General features: G+C 44.7%; 1 protein-coding gene across 1 annotated transcript; it reads right to left on the bottom strand.

The window, feature by feature from the left end:
* Window positions 1-483: 483 nt before the first annotated feature.
* LOC110530540 (phosphatidylinositol 3-kinase regulatory subunit gamma) lies at window positions 484-8,704 on the bottom strand. Its single transcript, XM_021613706.2, has 7 exons — window positions 8,316-8,704; window positions 3,947-4,341; window positions 3,472-3,740; window positions 3,095-3,271; window positions 2,913-2,987; window positions 2,543-2,713; window positions 484-2,349 (listed from the first exon to the last, which is right to left on the bottom strand). The coding sequence occupies exons 1-7, from the start codon at window positions 8,362-8,364 to the stop codon at window positions 2,043-2,045; spliced, it is 1,443 nt and encodes a 480-aa protein (XP_021469381.2). The 5' UTR covers window positions 8,365-8,704; the 3' UTR covers window positions 484-2,042.
* Between the last annotated feature and the right edge of the window lie 8,423 nt (window positions 8,705-17,127).

The following is a 17,127-nucleotide window of genomic DNA, read 5'->3' as shown; positions in this document are numbered from 1 at the left end:
GCTCGGCCCGCCTCGTGTAGGATTGGCAGCAAAATTGAAAGGCATAGTGATGTCTTCATAAGATATATATTGTAAGGCCTCCCGGGTGGCGCAGTGATTAAGGGCGCTGTACAGCTGTGCCATCAGAGTCCCTGGGTTCGAGGTCCGTGGGGCGACGTACAATTGGTCTAGCGTCGTCCGGGTTAGGAAGGGATTGGTCGGTAGGGATCTCCTTGTCTCATCGCGCACCAGCAACTCCTGTGGTGGGCCGGGTGCACGGCCCACCACACGACACATTGGTGCGACTGTGTTAAGAAGCAGTACGGCTGGTTGGGTTGTGTATCGGAGGACGCATGACTTTCAACCTTCGTCTCTCCCGAGCCCGAGTTGTAGCAATGAGACAAGATAGTAGCTACTACAACAATTGGATACCACGAAATTGGGGAGAAAAAGGGGTAAAAATTCAATAAAATATATATATTGCATTAACAAGGACAACACAACTTCAACAAAACCCTCATCAGTTTATTGTCTTCAGCAAGAAAAATTAAGAATCTCACATTGCTTAAAGTCGTCCCAGGAGTTTCCTCAATGCTCCTGTCTAGTTTTTAAGAAAGACACCCTCCATCCAACCAACCACAAACGTTTTACAGTATCTCAATACAGAGTGTCTTTTGTCCTCAAACTTGACATATGTGCCAAGAACAAAATGTATTATTTTCCTTAAGCTATGTAGGCCTACATGTCTTGAGGAAATATTAATCGCTCTTATTAACCGCTCAATGCCACAGTTCAAGTAATAGAGACAGAATGTACACTTCCGCATCTCTGGCAGTTCACACAATGTTCTTAAAAGGTCACGTCATCAGATGAATAACACCACCAATTAAAAGTTAGTGCATTTCTGTGGCAAAAGCTGATGACCCCCCATAATTATAATAATGAATTTCTAAAATTACAAATACTGTTGGATTGCACTTTCCTCAAGCTTTCATCTTCTGTGGCATATTTCAGAAAATATATCATATCAAAAAATACAAAAAGCTTATACTTTGAATAACAGAATATAATATACAGTACTTCAATTTATGTTTTGATCAAGCACGTGTGGTGTGTTTTCCGCCATCACCATAAATGTAATATTCTGGTCGGAATATATACTTTTATCACTAATAGCAAGTGCTTTGGTTATTGGATACAATATGGAAAATGTCATTCGAAGGATATCCAGAAAATTGTTTATGCTACATACAGTACATATCAACTGGTAACTGGGTTATATTTTGACAACAAAAAAAACAGCGCTACTGACACGATGCGCCACATCAGTTCCTATATTTGCATGACTATGTACTGAAATACCCAGAACATGTTTGGTATGTGTACCACAGCTAGCTATGCCACTGAGTCAGCCATCTCGTTTTTCTGTACCATTATATTCTAATTCCACTTTTAGGATCTTCCGTGCATGGACATCACAACAATTAAAATGTTTGAAATAAATTCTAAATTCCAAGGTATTGGGTGTATTACAATCTCATTTTACATTAGCACCAGTACTTGTGTTGTCAAAATGGGACCCTAGAAGTCCAAATAAAAAAACAGCACCTGACAAATACCAACATATTGTGACATAGTATATGTAGTCAGTCATCTCCCGGATGACCAGGCCCACTAAAACAAATCAAATCCCATGAAAAAAAGGTGAAAAATGGGTACAAAAAAAAAACAAATAGCAAACAGAATCTTATAAAAAACAAAGTCCTAGCTGACATTCAAGTTCCGGTCAAAGTTCCAATTAAGTGAAATTACATTCACCAATCCGTTGGAATCATCCTAGTGCAAATTTCACACATTCTTCTTTGAGAAAAGAACGCCCTCAAGTTGTCCTCGTAGGATAGCTTCAGTACGCAAACATGTCCGCCCTCAAGTTGCTACAGTACACAAACACGTCCGCCCTCAAGTAGTCCTCGTAGGATAGCTACAGTACGCAAACAAGTCCACCCTCAAGTAGTCCTCGTAGGATAGCTACAGTACGCAAACACGTCCCACAGCTGACTAATCTACATCTCCGGAGCGGCTGCAGGGAGTCCAGCAGGTAGTTTAGTTTGAGTCTGTAGAAGGTGGTGTTCCTCCGTCTGTTGTAGCAGGCAGTCCTCTGTGGCTGTGTGTGGGAAGGCTGACGAGACAGGAGTGACGTGGACAGGGTGCTCCAGCCGGACGTCCAGGGCCTGGTTGTGCTGTGCCAGGGAGTTGAGGCGATAGTGCAGAACGAGCTCCTTCAGAGAGCAGTGGAGGTCGTAGGGCTCAGCAAAGCCATAGCCACGTGGCGTGCTATAAATCATGCAATGCTTCACTTCTACATTAACACTGCAAGGATACAAAATAAAAATATAGGTTAGTACCAGTGTAGTGGCCCTAAGCCTTGGGAACATGGATCACAGTGAAGTAACTTAACAAGAGCCTATAAAACAGTGTAGCAGTATTCCCATATTCTTCCAACTCCACATTCCTTCATGACCATTTACATATTGTTATTCTTTCACAGGAAGAGGACACTCACACTACGGAACAGGCGTAGCAACCCTGCTTGCTGCTCTCGCGAATCAGGAAGGTTCCGGTGGGTTTGTCCATCAGCATCTCCTCAGCCTGGGTCCTGCTCAGCTCGCCCACGAACCAGCTCCCCTCGTCATGGTGCGCCAGTCTCTCACTCTCACCCTTCAACACGTAGGTGCTGCACACACCAGAAAGGACATTTAACAAATCTTTAATTGATAAGAATCATAAATGATAAGTAAGTAGTGTGCATACTATGTATACATTGGTATTGAATAAGTTCTAAACAGTTATAAGCACTACAAGCATTTCTTAGCACAACTAAATACAATTAAGAAGTATTATTACAATTTAGGTCTATAATGTGAAATACTTACTTGTCACTGCTATTGTCTTGGAACCCCAGCCAATCGTTAATGCGTTTCTGTTGCACACCTTCGTGATTCAGCCAACTGAAAACCAAAGAGAATGAATGTCTGTGCCAAGTGTTTGAAAAAAGCTACTTTTCATTAATAGTGACTTTAATAGAATAGAATAAAATAGAAGTATTGTAATGTACTTGAGGTACTCGTCTCTGATGTTGCGTAGCTCTATGAGGTCAGGCCTGAGGCTGTTGATCCTCCTGTCTGTCTCTCTGTAGTCCTGGACCTGGGTCCTCAGGTCCTGTTCCAGATGGACCTTACTGTCATAGATCTCCCCCAGCCGAGACTTTAGCTTCTCATAGTTCATCAGGAATCTGGGGAGCAAAGGGCAAAGGTCATGAGAGGTCAAAAGAAGGGTCAGGAGTAGTGCCACTGGCCTGAGCTGAACCACAGCTGCATGCAAGTCAGAGGGAGGAAACAATAAAAAGACATCCATCTATCCACACTATGAGCATACGTCTCACATTCCATGTGAGATAGACCAAGATACAACCAGACTAGTTACCAGACTCACCTCTCCAAGTCCTTCTCTGTTCCCTTAGATCGAATGCTCCTCTCACACTCCTCCCCATAACGCTCCTGCTCGCGACACTGCTCCTCGAAGATCAGCATGGTCTCGTTAAAGGCCTCTATCGCAGTTCTCTTCATCTGGATCTCCTGTGAGGTTTTAGTGTAGGCCTCGTACAGACAGTCAAACTGTTGACTCTTCTCCTGGTACTGACTGTGGTACTCCTGTAGCTTCCTCCCGGCAACATCAACACTGTCCACTTTCACCTGCTCATCCTGGATACAGACAGACATATTTAATACATTTATGAAACTCACGGCTGGTCCAGCAGACATAAACTTGTTGTCTGTGCATGATGAGTGGTTTCGTAACTAAATTGAAGACAAAGGCAAATTTCCTTCCCTGACAAATGTCAACTCAACTCTTTTGCATTCTTTGAAGACCGTCTTGAAACAGCGGATGAGAGGTGCCTACTGCCTACCTGTTGGAAGCGGGAAACAGGGTGTGTGAGCATGACGTCCAGTACAGCGTTGTATTCCACCAGAGGATGGTGCTGGTAGTGCCAGATGAGCTCCACTACAGAGCAGAAGGTCAGGGGCTCTGAAAAGCCATACTTCCCCTCACGGTGGTAGATCTTAATCAGCTTGCTGTGCCCGTCTTTTCTCAGCGTTAGCGTGAAGTCTCCTTGTATCTTAGTGGAAGCGTCACGAACCAGGAAGGAACCATCAGGTGTGTCGCGGAGCTTCTCGTTGACTTCCTCCCTGGAAATGTCTCCCCAGTACCACTCGGCATCCTGCAGGGGATATACTGGGGCTTCCCTTAGGCAGTTGTCGTTCATGAAGGAGGTAATAGGTTTGGCTGACCTGGGAGGGAGAGCTGAAAGAAAAAGAGATCAGATCAGGATGACAGTTTGTAAGAAAAAGCTGTTTCAGCACAAGTGGGGGGGTGCATCTCTATTCAACCCCCCCATACACACACACTCTCTCCAGACACTGTCAAATCTCCAGACAAGTCTAGGCATGTCCCCAGCTGATAACAGTTTCTGTCCTAATGGCCCAGATCGACCATATCAGGACTGAGAACATGCCAGACTGCCACATGCTCTGAAACAAAGACGGAGGACAAGATCGGTCAGTGAAAAAGCGGGTAGGTTCACACACACAAAGCCGGCTAACTCCAGTATGCTTTTACAATTTATTTCTTGCAGGGGAAATATATTTTACATATTTTTCAACAGGTCAGAAAAACCAATGAAGCTAAGGCAAATGTAAATGCTGCAAATGCTGCCCATTTCCACTGGTCTGTCAGTAAAGTGGATGGGGTAAACTTTACATCCCCTGCTTGTCCAGTGTCCAAACTGCAACTGCCCCAAAACCATAAACCATCCATCTTCAGGGAGGATTCTAAAGTTATGATCATATACAAAACAATTTAATTTCAGACTTTCTAAACCTTCTTAAAAGGTGCACCATGCAGAAATTGCTCTGTTATATCCCGGTTGCAAAAATTCTAATAGTTCCCCTAATTTCCGTTTATGAGACAAAACAAGCAAGTATAGTGTAGAGAATCACATTTATATGTGAAAAGTTACATATTGCAGCTTGAACTTTTCTATATACATTTTAAAACTAACAACAAAAAACGTCTGGATCTCTCCAAAAATGACAAGAGGGGGCTGGGGATGGGGGGAGAAAACCACATCAAGAGGAAGAGAAAGGCGATATCTTTCACTACAGGACAGAAGTGCCTTTCAGGAACCTGTAGCAGAATTGCACATAACTTCAGTCAGGAGGAAAAATGGTTTCTCGCTCCCTCCGCTCTCTCTTTTTTTAAACAATTTTAAAATAAGCACAAGACAGGTGCAAAAGCACAATGGCAGACAGGCAGAAGAAGCTGAAATCCTGGATTCCTACTAGACTCAGCAAATTCACCCTGCACACCTACTGTATGTATGCATGCATGCATGCATGCACGCACGCACGTACGTACGTACGTACGTACGTACGTACGTACGTATGTATGTATGTATGCATGCATACATGCATGTATGTATGTATGTATGTATGTATGTATGCATGTATGTATGTACAGTTGAAGTTGGTAGTTTACATACACTTAGGTTGGAGTCATTAAAACTTGTATTCAACTACTCCACAAATTTCCTGTTAACAAACTATAGTTTTGGCAAGTTGGTTAGGACATCTACTTTGTGCATGACACATTCTCTCTACTATTATTCTGACATTTCACATTCTTAAAAAGAAGTGGTGATCCTAACTGACCTAAGACAGGGAATTTTTACTAGGATTAAATGTCAGGAGTTATGAAAAACATACAACATACATACATACATACATACATACAGTTGAAGTCGGAAGTTTACATACACATACACGCCAAATACATTTAAACTACGTTTTTTTATTTTTATTTTTTATTTTTATTTTTTATTTTTTACAATTCCTGGCATTTAATCCCAGTAAAAATTCCCTGTTTTAGGTCAGTTAGGATCCCCATTTTAATTTAAGAAGGTGAAATGTCAGAATAACAGTAGAGAGAATTATTTATTTCAGCTTCAATTTTTTTCATCACATTCCCAGTGGGTCAGAAGTTTACATACACTCAATTAGTATTTGGTAGCATCGCCTTTAAATTGTTTAAATTGGGTCAAACGTTTCAGGTTGCCTTCCACAAGCTTCCCACAATAAGTTGGGTGAATTTTGGCCCATTCTTCCTGACAGAGCTGGTGTAACTGAGTCAGGTTTGTAGGCTTCCTTGCTCGCACACGCTTTTTCAGTTCTGCCCACAAATTTTCTATAGGATTGAGGTCAGGGCTTTGTGATGGCCACTCCAATACCTTGACTTAGTTGTCCTTAAGCCATTTTGCCTCAACTTTAGAAGTATGCTTGGGGTCATTGTCCATTTGGAAGACCATTTGCAACCAAGCTTTAACATCAGGATGTTAATGATGTCTTGAGATGTTGTCTCAATATATCCACATAATTTTCCATCCTCATGATGGCATCTATTTTGTGAAGTGCACCAGTCCCTCCTGCAGTAAAATACCCACAACATGGTGCTGCCACCCCTGTGCTTCACGGTTAGGATGGTGTTCTTCGGCTTGCAAGCCTCCCCCTTTTTCCTCCAAACGTAACAATGGTTAATATGGCCAAACAGTTCTATTTTTGTTTCATCAGACCAAAGGACATTTCTCCAAAAAGTACAATCTTTGTTCCCATGTACAGTTGCAAACCGTAGTTTTATGGCGTTTTTTTTATGGCAGTGGCTTCTTCCTTGCTGAGCGGCCTTTCAGGTTATGTCGATATAGGACTCGTTTTACTGTGGATATAGATACTTTTGTATCTGTTTCCTCCAGCATCTTCACAAGGTCCTTTGCTGTTGTTCTGGGATTGATTTGCACTTTTCGCACCAAAGTACGTTAATCTCTAGGAGACACAACGCATCTCCATCCTAAGCGGTATGACGGCTGAGTGATCCCATGGTGTTTATACTTGCGAACTATTGTTTGTACAGATGAAAGTGGTACCTTCAGGCATTTGGAAATTGCTCCCAAGGATTAACATGACTTGTGGAGGTCTGCCATTTTTTTTCTGAGGTCTTGGCTGATTTCTTAGGATTTTCCCATGATGTCAAGCAAAGAGGCACTGAGTTTGAAGGTAGGCCTTGAAATACATCCACAGGTACACCTCCAATTAGACTCAAATAATGTCAATTAGACTCTCAGAAGCTTCTAAAGCCATGACATCATTTTCTGGAATTTTCCAAGCTGCTTAAAGGCACAGTCAATTTAGTATATGTAAACTTCTGACCCACTGGAATTGTGATACAGTGAATTATAAGTAAAATAATCTGTCTGTAAACAATTGTTGGAAAAATGACTTGTGTCATGCACAAAGTAGATGTCCTAACCGACTTGCCAAAACTATAGTTTGTTAACAAGACATTTGTGGAGTGGTTGAAAAACGAGTTTTAATGACTCCAACCTAAGTGTATGTAAACTTCCGACTTCAACTGTATGTATGTGTGGTGTGTGTATGTGTGACTGTGCCCATCACTCTGGAGGTTGTGTCATGATGTAAAGTAGCCTAGGGGTTAATACACAAATACCGTATTATGAGGAAAATAGTTTATAAAAGCCCATGTAAAGATACATGAATTATGTATTTCAGTTCATGCAACCCAGGGACTTGTCCCTCTCTTTGACACAAACCAGCCCAATGCACAATGTCATTCACTGTAATCGCTTATAGAGACTACTAAATTAAAAATATTACACGATGTGATATATTCTAAACTATTACAATATCACATCAAGTAGCATAGGCTACACGTGAATTGGTAGTTTGAAAATAAGTCATGCGACAAGTTGGTAGGCTTTCAGTGCTTGCGTACGAATTAAATATGGTCGGCTACAGTAGACGAGAGGAGAAAGGGGAACAAAGCAGTCGTTTCATGCGGAATTTCTACTCCACTCAACATTGTTCACGCGCTGGTAAGGTGCGTTATAACATAATAATACGATACAGCGTATTTCACCAACCTACGACCAAAAATATCATGTTTAATTGGGATATATCTCTTTAGTAACACGAAGCAAGACAAAGAGCAAAACCACCGCGTCAAGCAAGTCCACGAGAAAAGTATTACGTAATTGGCAAGCAGCGAATTGCACTTTGCATGTCTGGGCAAAGCCCATAGAGGGGACACACAATAATGTACCAGCACGGACACCTGTGTGTGCACAACTGGCCAAATGTCAACGTTCTATCATCGTTGGAAGTGATGATTAATATGATAATATGCATAATGATTACAGATCCAACAAATACCTGGAGGTGCTTGATCCATGTAGAATAAGACTTCAGAGGGATAAAACATCCCGTTCCAAACGTTTATATTGCAAACCGTCTTGTTGTGAGGTATCTTTCCCTGTCTTGCGATGCGTGAGAAATACAACTTTTACTTGCACCAGAGTGAAAGGATCATAATGGCGAGTCGTTTTAGGAACATATGTGGTCGATTTCAGATTAGACAGCCAGTAGCAGGATTGTCCATTAGTCCAACTTCGGAGAAAATCATTTGCGCCAACCTCGTAATTGGTTCAATACATTTACTCACAGAAAATGTTCTGCAAAAAAAATATAGTAATTTCCAGCCACGTCTGTCAGTATGGCCGGTCGGCGCCGCTCCAAACTTCATCGCGCAGAGGTAGCAGTCAGGAGATTTTAAAGGGATCTGGAACATCATCTTGGGAGAAACCAAAATACATCACTTTCAGAGGGAGGGCTGCCCCCACAAGGCGGATTGCTTAAAGCAGACAGACAGAAAATAGTATACATTTCTGATGTAAATCTGAAATAGTATCATGTTGTCTTGTATTTGAGTGATTGTAGCCTATAAAGCCTTATAGACCGAAGATTATTTAGACAGAATATTATTAGTGGGTGTATTGTGTGATAACCGCTCCCATACATTGAAAGTGGTACCTTCCCTGCCCTATCATTTCATTGAAGGATCTCAATGCAAGGTAATTTGCTGATTTATTTGACGACACGAATGGAAGGAACTACCATGCACACAGATAAATTGTTTATTTTCAATAATTATTCTCAGCATTGCAAAGGCATGGACAGGCAGATCCTGATCGATGAGTAGATGAACAACAATAACGAATATGAATGGCTTTCCAAGTGCTGTTTAAATGTTATAAGATACTACTAGCCGATCAGTTATATAAATTGGACCTAGCGGTAATATGTGGTGTAATATGCTGTTAATTGAAATGAGATCATCTTTAATATGCAGGTATAGGCCTACCACTATTACTACAGTACTATTACATTGACCTTATAATGTACATCTAAGATCATGATAAACACACACAATTGACACAAATATGTGTATTTCTGTCATTTTAAAGAACAGAAAAGCATTGTAAGGCATATACATTCTGTCCAGGCTATAATCCAAAGGGCCATCTAGCCTTGAAACTTTGTGGCAGTGAATATAGCCTAGTTGAACAAGGCCTGTGTTGGACAGAGGCCTTTCTCTGTTGGTGGCCAGTGGTTTATGGCAGGCATCTTTTGACCTCTACTCCATAGTGGAGAAGGTGATGAACCTCAGCACCCCGTTTTCCCACCAGGAAGGAGAGAACAGAGCTTTTCCAGTGTCCTCTAGCCCCTCTGGGTCTTTTCAGTGTTCACAAGTCCATCTGAGTCTTTCCTGTGTCCACTAGTCCCTCCGAGTCTTTCCAGTGTCCACTAGTCCCTCCTAGTCTTTCCAGTGTCCACTAGTCCCTCCTAGTCTTTCCAGTGTTCACTAGTCCCTCCTAGTCTTTCCAGTGTCCACTAGTCCCTCCTAGTCTTTCCAGTGTCCACTAGTCCCTCCTAGTCTTTCCTGTGTCCACTAGTCCCTCCGAGTCTTTCCAGTGTCCACTAGTCCCTCCTAGTCTTTCCAGTGTCCACTAGTCCCTCCTAGTCTTTCCAGTGTCCACTAGTCCCTCCTAGTCTTTCCTGTGTCCACTAGTCCCTCCTAGTCTTTCCTGTGTCCACTAGTCCCTCCGAGTCTTTCCAGTGTCCACTAGTCCCTCCTAGTCTTTCCAGTGTCCACTAGTCCCTCCGAGTCTTTCCAGTGTCCACTAGTCCCTCCTAGTCTTTCCAGTGTCCACTAGTCCCTCCTAGTCTTTCCTGTGTCCACTAGTCCCTCCGAGTCTTTCCAGTGTCCACTAGTCCCTCCTAGTCTTTCCAGTGTCCACTAGTCCCTCCTAGTCTTTCCAGTGTCCACTAGTCCCTCCTAGTCTTTCCTGTGTCCACTAGTCCCTCCTAGTCTTTCCAGTGTCCACTAGTCCCTCCGAGTCTTTCCAGTGTCCACTAGTCCCTCCTAGTCTTTCCAGTGTCCACTAGTCCCTCCTAGTATTTCCAGTGTCCACTAGTCCCTCCTAGTCTTTCCTGTGTCCACTAGTCCCTCCGAGTCTTTCCAGTGTCCACTAGTCCCTCCTAGTCTTTCCAGTGTCCACTAGTCCCTCCTAGTCTTTCCAGTGTCCACTAGTCCCTCCTAGTCTTTCCAGTGTCCACTAGTCCCTCCTAGTCTTTCCAGTGTCCACTAGTCCCTCCTAGTCTTTCCAGTGTCCACTAGTCTCTCCTAGTCTTTCCAGTGTCCACTAGTCCCTCCTAGTATTTCCAGTGTCCACTTGTCCCTCTGAGTCTTTCCAGTGTTCACTATTCCTTTTGAGTCTTTCCAGTGTCCACGAGTCCCTCCGAGTCTTTCCAGTGTGCTTCTGAGTCTTTCCAGGGTCCACGAGTCCCTCTGAGTCTTTCCAGTGTCCACGAGTACCTCCGAGTCTTTCCAGTGTCCACTAGTCCCTCCTAGTCTTTCCAGTGTCCACTAGTCCCTCCTAGTCTTTCCAGTGTCCACCAGTCCCTCCTAGTATTTCCAGTGTCCACTTGTCCCTCTGAGTCTTTCCAGTGTTCACTATTCCTTTTGAGTCTTTCCAGTGTCCACGAGTCCCTCCGAGTCTTTACAGTGTGCTTCTGAGTCTTTCCAGGGTCCACGAGTCCCTCTGAGCCTGCATCTACTTTAACCATCTCTGTCATAGAAACACAACACATGCATGCACACACCCATACACGTTCATGCTCGCTGACAAAGGTACGCACATTGCCACACACGCTCACACACACACACACACACACACACACACACACACACACACACACACACACACACACACACACACACACACACACACACACACACACACACACACACGTGTATAGTATAGTACTACACCCTCTAGATGTACTGTATTTGAATTATTTGCATTTTCTTTGTGGAATTTGCATTCCTTATGCAAACTATTACTTATAGCAGAAAAATGCCACCCACGCCAGGCAGAGGGCTTGTGAAGCATTCAACCTCCAGTTGACAGATGTGTATGTGTCCAAGTTTGTGTGTGTGTCTATGTTTGTTCATGTGTGCGTGTGTTGGTGCGTATGTGCATGTGTGTACTCTTTGAGAGTTCTTAGTGCTAGTCTGTCAGGGCTTGTCAGTGGCTGCCCATCCCCCACCACTCACCCTGCAAACTCCTCATGTCAATCAGTACACAGAATGTGGCCTCATGGCCTGACCTTTGTGACATCATGTTTCACTTCTAGTGCCCTGCCCTGCTAACACTAGCATCAGTGCTGGATCTGTATAGGAGGAGAGATGGCTAGCCCCTGAATGTGTCTGTGGTGTGCAAACATCAAGACAATGTAAAAGGGGACTACAGTGACATTTTATATGATTTTGTGTGTTAACATGTCAAATCTTATTCATCACATGCTTTGTAAACAACAGGTGTAGACTAACAGTGAAATGCTTACTCAGTGTGTGTTTGTATGGAAGGGGATACCTAGGTAGTTGCACAACTGAATGCAACCAGAATGTCCTCCGCATTTAACCCAACCCCTCTGAATCAGAGAGGTGTGAGGGGCTGGCTTGATCAATGTCTAGGGAGAAGTTGTTGTTGGGGGTTAACTGCTTTGCTCAAGAGCAGATGTTTCACTTTGCTGGCTTTGGGATTTGAACCAGCGACCTTTCAGTTACTGGTCCAACGCTCTTAACCGCTAGGCTACCTGCCTCCTGCTTATGCTTAAGTGTATCATCAGTGTGAGTGAGAAGTGTGTATAACTCTGGCAGGGATAAACCAGTGGGCTCCTGTGGGCTCTGGTCCTCAGATTTAGGCAGCCCTGATGAGATCAGTGGAGGCTAATCACAGGCTTACAGGTTGATAGGTTGATACTGAAAGCCTTAATGGGATAGGCTGTTACTGCAACTGTACAGTGAAAATCTCACTTTTCAGATCAAAACAAATTTTATTTGTCAGATACTTCATAAACAACAGGTGTAGACTAACAGTGAAATGCTTACTGGTCTTTTTCCAAAAATGCAGAGTTAAAGATAATGATAAAAAATGTAAACAGTGACTCGTAGAATAAATACACAGTGAATAACGAATAACAATAAAGAGGAAAAATAACGTGGCTACCAACTAATTGCAGCATTACCGCAAAAATGGACGAGGAAAGTGTAATGGGTAAAAGTAGGGAACTTGTCGGCCCTGCATTAAAGACCATAATTGGTTAAAGAAAATTGTGAGTAATAAAAAAGTATTGCAGTTTCGTTTAAGGACCAAAAAATATACAGCTGTGCCATACAGATTGCAAAATAGTCGGGATGAGATTTACGATGTACCGATACCATGTCACATATTTATGAATTTATACGCAAAATGACGCTGTATGTATTTATGTGTGTATGTATGTATGTATGTATCCATATGTATATGTATATATTTGCAAAATATATATGGGGGATAGGAAGTGATTCAGACAATTACATTGATGGAAGCTACAATCTATCTTCAATAGTAAAGCTGATCTACCACCTAATAAAAAAAGTTAAAAAATACTAACTTTTCTTTTTTACATGTCGATGTGCAGGGGTACGAGGTACATTGGAAAGACTCTTCTCTGCAGATCCTCTCAAGCTCTGTCAGGTTGGATGTGGAGCGTTGCTGCATAGCTATTTTCAGGTCTCTCCAGAGATTTTAAATCCGGTTCAATTCCTGGCTCTGGCTGGGCCACTCAAGGACATTCAGAGACTTGTCCCGAAGCCACTCTTGCGTTGTCTTGGTTGTGTGCTTAGGGTTGTTGTCCTGTTGGAAGGTGAACCTTCACCCCAGTCTGAGGTCCTGAGTGCTCTGGAGCAAGTTTTCATCAAGGATCTCTCTATACTTTGCTCTGTTCATCTTTCCCTTAATCCTGACTAGTCTCCCAGTCCCTGCCGCTGAAAAACATCCCCACAGCATGATGCTGCCACCACCATGCTTCACCGTAGGGATGGTGCCCGGTTTCTACCAGACGTGACACTTGGCATTCAGGCCAAAGTGTCCCATCTTGGTTTCATCAGACCAGAGAATCTTGTTTCTCCGCCGTACCAGGCGGTGATACACCCCGACAGGATGCTCTCCATGGTGCATCTGTAAAAAGTTGTGAGGGTCTTAGGAGGCTGAATTTCTTCAGCCTCCTGAGGTTGAAGAGGCGTGGTTGCGCCTTCTTCACCATACTATTTGTGTGGGTGGACCATTTCAGATGGTCAGTGACGCTGAGGACCTGGAAGCTTTTCACCTTCTCCACTGCAGCCCCGTTGACGTGGATGGGGGCGTGCGCTCTCTGAAGTCCATGATCAGCTCCTTCATTTTGTTGACGTTGAGGGAGAGATTATTTTCCTGGCACCACTCCGCCAGGGCCCTCACCTCCTCCCTGTAGGATGTCTCATCGCTGTTGGTAATCAGGCCTACCACTGTTGTGTGTCTGCAAACTTGATGATTGAGTTGGAGGCGTGCGTGGCCACGCAGTCATGGGTGAACAGGGAGTACAGGAGTGGGCTGAGCATGCACCCTTGTGGGGCCCCTTTGTTGAGGATCAGCGCAGTGTAGGTGTTGTTGCCTACCTTCACCACCTGGGGGAGGTCCATCAGGAAGTCCAGGACCCAGTTGCACAAGGCGGAGTTCAGACCCGGGGCCCGAGCTTAATGATGAGCTTGGGGGGTACTATGGGGTTGAAGGCTGAGCTGTAATCAATGAGCAGCATTCTTACATAGGTATTCCTCTTGTCCAGATGGGATAGGGCATTATGCAGTGCGATTGCATCTCCTGTGGAGCTATTGGGGCGTTAAAGTGGAGGTGATATGATCCTTAACAGCATTCTTACGTAGGTATTCCTCTTCACCAGATGGGATAGGGCAATGTGCAGTGCGATTGCATCTCCCATGGAGCTATTGGGGCGATATGATCCTTAACTAGTCTCTCAAAGCGCTTCATGATGACAGAAGTGAGTGCTACAAGGCGATAGTCATTTAATTCAGTTACCTTCACTTTATTGGGTACAGGAACAATGGTGGACATCTTGAAGCAAGTGGGGACAGCCAACTGGGATAGGGAGAGATTGAATATGTCCATAAACACTCCAGCCAGCTGGTCTGATAATGCTCTGAGGATGTGGCTAGGGTTGCCGTCTGGGCCGGTAGCCTAGCTAGGGTTAACATGCTTAAATGTCTTACTCATGTCGGCCATGAAAACGAGAGCTCACAGTCCTCAGGAGCGGCCCACGTCGGTGGCACTGTGTTATCCTCAAAAGCAGGCGAGGGTGTTTTGCTTGTCCGTGATTGTCTGGAGGCCTTGCCACATACATCTCGTGTCTGAGCCGTTGAATTGCGACTCCACTTTGTCTCTGTACTGATCATTTTGCCTGTTTGATTGGTTTACGGAGGGCATAACTGGACTGTTTGTATTCAACCATATTTCCAGTCACCTTGCCGTGGTTAAACATGGTTCCCGTTTTCAGATTTGTATGACTGCTGCCATCTATCCACAGTTTTTGGTTTGGATAGGTTTTAATCATCACAGTGGGAACAACATCCTCTATACACTTCCTGATGAACTCAGTGTCAGTGTATATGTCAATGTTATTCTCAGAGGCAACCTGGAACATATCCCAGTCCGCGTGATCAAAACATAAATGCAGCATGTCTCAAGTCTGCTGTGTGTGTTTGTGTGTATGTGTGTGTAGACCTATTTACCGCAATTGAAGCGATGCAGAACGGTCTGTAACATACTTGATAGGGTGTTCTTTCTGCATTATCCACCGAGTAGCTGTGGGGTTTCCCTGATCTGCTGCCAGACCAGCTCACAAAGCATGCAGTGATGATGCCAGAGGCAACTGGACTGCGGGCAGAGTGTAGGATGGCTATGGTCTGGTCCTTAGGACCCTACCATTGTGGAAATGGGGACAGTGTATGAGTGGGGACAGTGTCTGAGCTGCTTGAGTTGGAACAGAATGAAATGTTGGATGACCAAAACTATGAGCTTCAAATAGCTGGGCCTGGGAACATAGCTTGTTCTCTAAGGAGGTCACAAAATAACTGAAACAAGCCAAAAGGAAAAACCAATGTAGAGAAGAAAAGGACCAACTGTATTGGAGAATGACTACATTAACAGTATATTTCAGCAGGAATGACATACATACAGTACATATACAGCACATTATGTTCCCCATTCTCTCTCGCTTTTTCTCCCTCTTTTTCTCTTCCACTCAACCTCTCCTTCCTGTCTGTTTGTCTATATTTGTCTGTCTGCCTGTCTGTCTGTATTTGCCTGTCTTTCTGTCTGCATTTGTCTGTCTGTCTGTATTTTTCTGTCTGTCTGTATGTGTCTGTCTGCCTGTCTGTATTTGTCTGTCTCCCCCCACACCACCTTATCTACCCATCACTTGTCACTCCAGTCCAGAGGACCGTAATCTAACTACCAGAGGTGACACTGAGACAGTCATGGTATTTCAACACTGTAACATGTACCAGCTGAGTGTCTGCTTGACTGGACAGATGATCTGATTTGAGGTCATCACTGGCCATTTTGTTTGTTCTTTCTTACACGCACTCATGCTTGAAGCACACACACACACACACACACACACACACACACACACACACACACACACACACACACACACACACACACACACACACACACACACACACACACACACACACACACACACTTTGACTGGAAGAACTAGCAGCCAGGATAAAGCATGATTATCTCTTTGCAACACAGCAGCCATCACCCCTCTATAACTTCAATTAGGGCTTTAGCTCCACCATACACTCTGCAGTTCCCCTCACAATGGCACCATTGTCAGGGGGAGAGCGACCATTGTCGCCACGGTTACAGGATTTATTAACCCCCTGTGTTGTGAGTGACCTTCACCTCTGACCTCTCTCTTTGCCATTTCACACACTCTGAAACGACCCCTCCCCTATTCCCACAGGCCTGAAACCCCTCCCCTATTCCCACAGGCATGAAACCCCTCCACCATCCCCACAGGCCTGAAACCCCTCCCCTATCTCCGCAGGCCTGAAACCCCTCCCCTATCCCCACAGGCCTGAAACCCCTCCCCTATCCCCACAGGCCTGAAACCCCTCCCCTATCCCCCCAGGCCTGAAACCCCTCCCCTATCCCCACAGGCCTGAAACCCCTCCCCTATCTCCACAGGCCTGCAACCCCTCCCCTATCCCCACAGGCCTGAAACACCTCCCCTATCCCCACAGGCCTGAAACCCCTCCCCTATCTACACAGGCCTGAAATCCCTCCCCTATCCCCACAGGCCTGAAATCCCTCCCCTATCCCCACAGGCCTGAAACCCCTCCACTATACCCACAGGCCTGAAACCCCTCCCCTATCTCCACAGGCCTGAAACCCCTCCCCTATCCCCACAGGCCTGAAACCCCTCCCCTATCCCCACAGGCCTGAAACCCCTCCCCTATCCCCCCAGGCCTGAAACCCCTCCCCTATCCCCACAAGCCTGAAACCCCTCCCCTATCTCCACAGGCCTGAAACCCCTCCCATATCCCCACAGGCCTGAAACACCTCCCCTATCCCCACAGGCCTGAAACCCCTCCCCTATCTCCACAGGCCTGAAATCCCTCCCCTATCCCCACAGGCCTGAAATCCCTCCCCTATCCCCACAGGCCTGAAACCCCTCCACTATCCCCACAGGCCTGAAACCCCTCCACTATCCCCACAGGCCTGAAACCCCTCCC

This window comes from Oncorhynchus mykiss, chromosome 8, assembly GCF_013265735.2.
Source record: "Oncorhynchus mykiss isolate Arlee chromosome 8, USDA_OmykA_1.1, whole genome shotgun sequence".
Classification (NCBI taxonomy): Eukaryota; Metazoa; Chordata; class Actinopteri; order Salmoniformes; family Salmonidae; genus Oncorhynchus; species Oncorhynchus mykiss.
Note: the sequence above shows the minus strand (reverse complement) of the source record. Positions and strands in the feature narration are given on the sequence as shown.

What these genes read in the sequence shown, in the direction of transcription:
- LOC110530540 (XM_021613706.2), bottom strand. Translation starts at nt 8,364, where the DNA reads ATGTTTTATCCCTCTGAAGTCTTATTCTACATGGATCAAGCACCTCCA. An exon ending in CAAGACAATAGCAGTGACAA is followed by an intron (nt 2,714 to 2,912) that starts GTAAGTATTTCA and finishes TGGTGTGTGCAG; the next exon opens with CACCTACGTGTTGAAGGGTG. An exon ending in TGCTACGCCTGTTCCGTAGT is followed by an intron (nt 2,350 to 2,542) that starts GTGAGTGTCCTC and finishes GTATCCTTGCAG; the next exon opens with TGTTAATGTAGAAGTGAAGC.